Source organism: Pelodiscus sinensis, chromosome 17 (assembly GCF_049634645.1).
Source record: "Pelodiscus sinensis isolate JC-2024 chromosome 17, ASM4963464v1, whole genome shotgun sequence".
Taxonomy (NCBI): domain Eukaryota; kingdom Metazoa; phylum Chordata; order Testudines; family Trionychidae; genus Pelodiscus; species Pelodiscus sinensis.
The window spans coordinates 1,185,204-1,191,203 of NC_134727.1; the positions used below are offsets into that span (position 1 = coordinate 1,185,204).

Consider the following 6,000-nt stretch of genomic DNA (forward strand, 5'->3'; position numbering starts at 1 on the left):
TGGCACGGGGAGCCCCTCCTGCCTCCGTCAGGCCTGCGGCGCTCCCCCTCCTCGCCCTGGCACGGGGAGCCCCTCCCGCCTCCGTCAGGCCCGCGGCGCTCCCCCTCCCCGCCCTGGCACGGGGAGCCCCTCCCGCCTCCGTCAGGCCTGCGGCGCTCCCCCTCCTCGCCCTGGCACGGGGAGCCCCTCCTGCCTCCGTCAGGCCCGCGGCGCTCCCCCTCCCCGGCACGGGGAGCCCCTCCCGCCTCCGTCAGGCCTGCGGCGCTCCCCCTCCCCGGCACGGGGAGCCCCTCCCGCCTCTGTCAGGCCTGCGGCGCTCCCCCTCCTCGCCCTGGCACGGGGAGCCCCTCCCGCCTCTGTCAGGCCTGCGGCGCTCCCCCTCCTCGCCCTGGCACGGGGAGCCCCTCCCGCCTCCGTCAGGCCCGCGGCGCTCCCCCTCCTCGCCCCGGCACGGGGAGCCCCTCCCGCCTCCGTCAGGCCCGCGGCGCTCCCCCTCCTCGCCCCGGCACGGGGAGCCCCTCCCGCCTCCGTCAGGCCCACGGCGCTCCCCCTCCTCGCCCCGGCACGGGGAGCCCCTCCCGCCTCTGTCAGGCCTGCGGCGCTCCCCCTCCTCGCCCTGGCACGGGGAGCCCCTCCCGCCTCCGTCAGGCCTGCGGCGCTCCCCCTCCTCGCCCTGGCACGGGGAGCCCCTCCCGCCTCCGTCAGGCCCGCGGCGCTCCCCCTCCTCGCCCTGGCACGGGGAGCCCCTCCCGCCTCCGTCAGGCCCGCGGCGCTCCCCCTCCCCGCCCCGGCACGGGGAGCCCCTCCCGCCTCCGTCAGGCCCGCGGCGCTCCCCCTCCCCCTCCCCGCCCCGGCACGGGGAGCCCCTCCCGCCTCCGTCAGGCCCGCGGCGCTCCCCCTCCTCGCCCTGGCACGGGGAGCCCCTCCCGCCTCCGTCAGGCCCGCGGCGCTCCCCCGCCCCGGCACGGGGAGCCCCTCCTGCCTCCGTCAGGCCCGCGGCGCTCCCCCTCCCCGCCCCGGCACGGGGAGCCCCTCCTGCCTCCGTCAGGCCCGCGGCGCTCCCCCTCCCCGCCCCGGCACGGGGAGCCCCTCCCGCCTCCGTCAGGCCTGCGGCGCTCCCCCTCCCCGCCCCGGCACGGGGAGCCCCTCCCGCCTCCGTCAGGCCCGCGGCGCTCCCCCTCCCCGCCCCGGCACGGGGAGCCCCTCCCGCCTCCGTCAGGCCCGCGGCGCTCCCCCTCCCCGCCCTGGCACGGGGAGCCCCTCCCGCCTCCGTCAGGCCTGCGGCGCTCCCCCTCCCCGCCCTTCCCAGCTAGGTGTCTGAATGCGAAGGTGCCCGGAGGCCTGGGCCGGCCCTACGTGGTCTGGCCCATGGACTGGCTGCAGGCAGGCGCTGGGTCCAGCAGGCCACTCTGGCAGGGCTGGGGGCGGAAGGGTGCCCCCCGCAGGATCTGACCGGTGCCTCTCTCCTTTCCTCTCCCAGACTCTCTGCTGTCACTCTGTGAGGTGGAGGAGGATGCGCCTGAGCGGGTAACACGTGGCCCTGTTGTTCCCCCCCCCGCAGTGTGTGTCCCCCCCCCGCCCTCCCGTGCGCCGCAGGCAGGGAGAGGAAGACAAGGAGACGGGCGGGGATTGAAATGGGCCTTTTCCATGGTAACGGGGACGGGTTTGACTCGCTGCCTTTTCCTTCCGCCTGCCTCTGAAGCAGGGTCCAGCCAGCCCCGGGCACTTTGCTCTCCAGGTTTGGCCCCAGCAGGGTCGTCTCTTGCTGTCTGTCTCCTCCCTCCTCTCCTTTCCTGCCAGCATGTCCCGGGCCAAGTCTGGTCCTGCCACCCCGTGCATGGCTTCAGTGATTCGTGCTCCCCGCCCAGCCAGCCAGCACACCGCGGAGCCCTGGGGGTGGAGAGCGACGGGACTGGGGTCGCTGGAAGACTCGTGGGCTGACCGAAGGCCAGGTGCCTCCTTGGGGAGCAGGATCTGTCGCCCCGAGTGCAGGCCCGGGTGCAGGCCGTGGCACAGCTGTGCCCTTCCGAAGGGAGCGCAGGAAGGGCCCTGCCAAGTCTGTAGCAAGGATAAGCCATTGATCAGTGGATTTAGGCAGGGAATGGGGCGGGACGGAGGTGCGCACGCCAAGAATTTGGGAAGTGCTCGAGGGCCGCACTCCTCCAAGATATGAATGGAGGAGGTGCGGGGTCTGGGGGCAGGGAGCTTGGGGTGCAGGGTCTAGCAGGGGATGTGGGGGGGGAGGGAGACGCTTCCCTGGGGGACTCCCAGCCAGCAGCCCAGCAGGTTCCCTGTCGTCCATGCCCTGGCAGGCGGCTCGGAGCAGCTGACTAGGGCGCGGTGAGATCTGAACAGCTGCAAGCCTGAGGGGCGGGGGGAGGACTCTCCCATTGGCTGGAAACTGGGCAGTGGGAGCTGAGTGTGCTAGGGCTCCCGGGGCTCGCAGCTGTCCAGACAGGCCGGGCCCTGCCGCAGGCTGCTCTGGGGGGGGGCGCCCGCGGGCCGGATCCGGTGGCTTGGCAGGCGGCTGCTTCCGGTAGAGGCAGAGATTGCAGTGGTGAGAAGCGGGTGGCACTCGACCTGAGGTCTCCAGCTCTGATTGGCAGTGTGGATGGGGGGCTGACAGGGACAGGCCTTAGAACGAGCTGTGCTTGCCTGTCGCATTGGGGGCGCGTGGTGTCCGAAGCCAACGGCTGCCTGGGAAGCTGCCACGCGAGGTCGGCAACCAGCATCCACGACAGCATGTCAGCAGCTGCTTTGTTTTCCTGTGCGCGTCCCCCTGCCTGAGCGAGTCCCCGCACGTGGAGCACGCTTGAGTGTGTGCACGTATCACAGCAAGACTGCCTGCACCAGCATGTAGCACACGAGGGCATCTCGGGGCACGAGTTCCATGGTCTTCTGGTGTGTGCGTGTGCACCTCTTGTGGTTAGTGAGTGGGAGGGCCGGCCTGCGTGCGCGCCCCTTGTGGTTAGTGAGTGGGAGGGCCGGCCTGCGTGCGCACCCCTTGTGGTTAGTGAGTGGGAGGGCCGGCCTGCGTGCGCGCCCCTTGTGATTCGTGAGCGGGAGGGCCGGCCTGCGTGCGCACCCCTTGTGGTTAGTGAGCGGGAGGGCCGGCCTGCGTGCGCGCCCCTCGTGGTTCGTGAGTGGGAGGGCCGGCCTGCGTGCGCGCCCCTTGTGGTTAGTGAGTGGGAGGGCCGGCCTGCGTGCGCGCCCCTTGTGATTCGTGAGCGGGAGGGCCGGCCTGCGTGCGCACCCCTTATGGTTAGTGAGTGGGAGGGCCGGCCTGCGTGCGCGCCCCTCGTGGTTCGTGAGTGGGAGGGCCGGCCTGCGTGCGCACCCCTTGTGGTTAGTGAGTGGGAGAGCCGGCCTGCGTGCGCGCCCCTTGTGATTCGTGAGTGGGAGGGCTGGCCTGCGTGCGCGCCCCTCGTGGTTCGTGAGCGGGAGGGCCGGCCTGCGTGCGTGCCCCTCGTGGTTCGTGAGTGGGAGAGCCGGCCTGCGTGCGCGCCCCTCGTGGTTCGTGAGCGGGAGGGCTGGCCTGCGTGCGCGCCCCTTGTGATTCGTGAGTGGGAGAGCCGGCCTGCGTGCGCGCCCCTTGTGATTCGTGAGCGGGAGGGCCGGCCTGCGTGCGCGCCCCTCGTGGTTCGTGAGTGGGAGGGCCGGCCTGCGTGCGCGCCCCTTGTGATTCGTGAGCGGGAGGGCCGGCCTGCGTGCGCGCCCCTCGTGGTTCGTGAGCGGGAGGGCCGGCCTGCGTGCGCGCCCCTCGTGGTTCGTGAGCGGGAGGGCCGGCCTGCGTGCGCGCCCCTCGTGGTTCGTGAGCGGGAGGGCCGGCCTGCGTGCGCGCCCCTTGTGGTTCGTGAGTGGGAGGGCTGGCCTGTGTGTCTCTCTGCTGTCCGGAGCGGGCTGCCCGGGCGCGTCGGTGGTGTGTGTTCGGTGCAGTGTCCGCCCTGCGAGAGCCGCGTTCCCCACCTTGGCCATTCCATGTCCTGGAGCTCACGTGTGTCATTCCTGCAGCGCGCCAGCCGTCCCACCTCTCCCCACGCCTGGCAGGGCCAGACCGGGCTGCGTCTCACCGTCTCTTCTCTTGCAGCGAAGCGGAACGCCGGCTGCGCCATCACCTCCCTGCTGGCCTCGGAGCTGATGAGAGACGACGCCCTGAGCACGGCAGCGAGCCAGGCGCCACAGAGCCACGCGGTGGCGGGCGGCGGGGCCCGCGATGAGAGCATGGAGCTGCTCGGCCGCTCGAGCTAGGCTGGCCCGGCGCGGGACTGGCAGTTTTACAGAGGAAGCAACACACACTGGGTCACTTTCAATGGTCGCGCGGGCGGAGGGCGCCTGCCCGCCTGCTTCGGGGCTGCTTGTGCCAGCTTGGCCCTTCTGGCTGCTGCCTCCCTCTCCATGCAACGCCAGGCACTGCGGGGCGGGGGCCGGGCCAGGCCTGGGGGCTGCCAAAGCAGGAACGTTCCAAGCTGCCTTAACCCAGACTTCTTCGCTTTGGCTCTGGGGACGCTGCTGGCCCCATTTCCGAGGGGCTCCTCCAGCCGCGGGCGAGCCCCCGCCCCGCCCATCGCCTGGGCAGGTCAGGCTGGCTGGATTTGTGCTCCCAGCGGCTGTTTCTTCTGGCCAAGCACCCCTGGGCTTCCCCCCGGGCGCGAGGCGGGCTCGCCAGGCCCGCACCCCCACCCCCACCCCCACCCCCACCGCTTCTCCTCGCCCCCTTGGCCTGCTCTATTTATTGCGCGTCCCTCGGCTGAGCCCTTCCTGCCCCGGGCTTGAGGGCGCCGCCCCGCCGGGAAGGGGCAGCTGCCTCTGCATGCAGCGGGGCCTAGGAATAGGGCGCTGGGTGCCCCGCGTGGCCTGGCCACAGGACTCGCCTGGGGCGCCGGGCCCCTCGCGGCGGCCATGGCACCGGGCGCAGCCCCTTGGGCTGAGACGTCACTTTGCAAATGTCTCTATTTTTGTATCAGAGTCTGTTTTAAAAGGAAATTTGAATGTAAGATAAAAATATCTGAACCATCTGCATGCTGTGCCGTGGGCTCCCCGCCCTGCGCCGCCTCCGCCCGGCCCTGTGCCCCGCTTGCTGCCTGGCGCAGGCTCTGGCCGCGCCGTGTCCTGCGCTGGCTCGTGGTTCCTGGGGGCGGCGCTAGCGGCCAACGGCTTTGTGCTGGGCGTGGGGGCGCAGCCCTGCCCCGTGTTGGGGGGGCTGCTGGTGCAGTCGGGGGAATGTCTGTAGCGCGGCTTCGGGCCCCGTGCACCTCGCTGCGGCCGCGCTCGCGCTGCGTTCGCCGAGGCTGCTTGGGGCGCGGGCTGGGTCGGGCGCCTCTGCCCCTCTTGCGCCTGGGAGCTCTGCGGGCAGGTGAGCTTTGCATGCGCCTGGCCAGCCATAGCGCCCGGCCCTGTGTCCCCTCTCGGGGCCTGGTCTCCAAGCCGGTCACGGATCTGCCCCGGTTGCCGCACTTGGGAGCGAGTCACGGGCCCCTCGTGGCCATTGTGCGCTGCCCGGGGCACTCTGCACCCGCCTGGTCCGTGAGAAAGGCGGGGGCTGCGTGCTCGGGGAGAGCAGAAGGGGCCCTGCGGACGCTGGCGGTCGCTTGCCCTGGGGCCCCAGATGTTGCGGGGGGGTGGGGGCGGTTCCACGGCCCCCGGGTCCCACTGGGCTCTCAGCCACGGTCGGTTCAGTCTGTGGTGCTGTCACGTCTCCGGGCCTGTGCCCTGGCGGCTTGTTCGCACTGGAAACGTCAATAAAACACTGGAGCCTCCGCCTCCGCCTCCGCCTCGCGACAGCCGGGGGCAGCTCGGGCCCTGGGTTCGTGTGTAACAGGCGGACTCCGCGCCCCGGGCTGCTGCTCGTCTGGCACCGTCCGCCCAGTGGCTCGCGCCGGGAGCCGGGATGTTCTGGAAGCTCCGGGTTCCCCCGTCCCGGCGCGGGCCCTGCTTCCAACAGCGAGTTTGCTGCCTCTGGCCCAGCGCGTCGGACTCCTCGCTCGTCTCAGCCCGAGTCCC

At 72.3% G+C, this 6,000-nt stretch overlaps 1 protein-coding gene across 1 annotated transcript in view; it reads left to right on the forward strand.

The window, feature by feature from the left end:
- Window positions 1-5,015, forward strand: part of DIAPH1 (diaphanous related formin 1) — a 111,743-nt gene extending 106,728 nt beyond the window's left edge. Inside the window, exon 28 of the mRNA XM_075900019.1 lies at window positions 4,088-5,015. Within this exon, the coding sequence (XP_075756134.1) occupies window positions 4,088-4,248 (161 nt within the window). The 3' untranslated portion in view covers window positions 4,249-5,015. The remainder of the gene's footprint in view (window positions 1-4,087) is intronic.
- The last annotated feature ends 985 nt before the right edge of the window (window positions 5,016-6,000 follow it).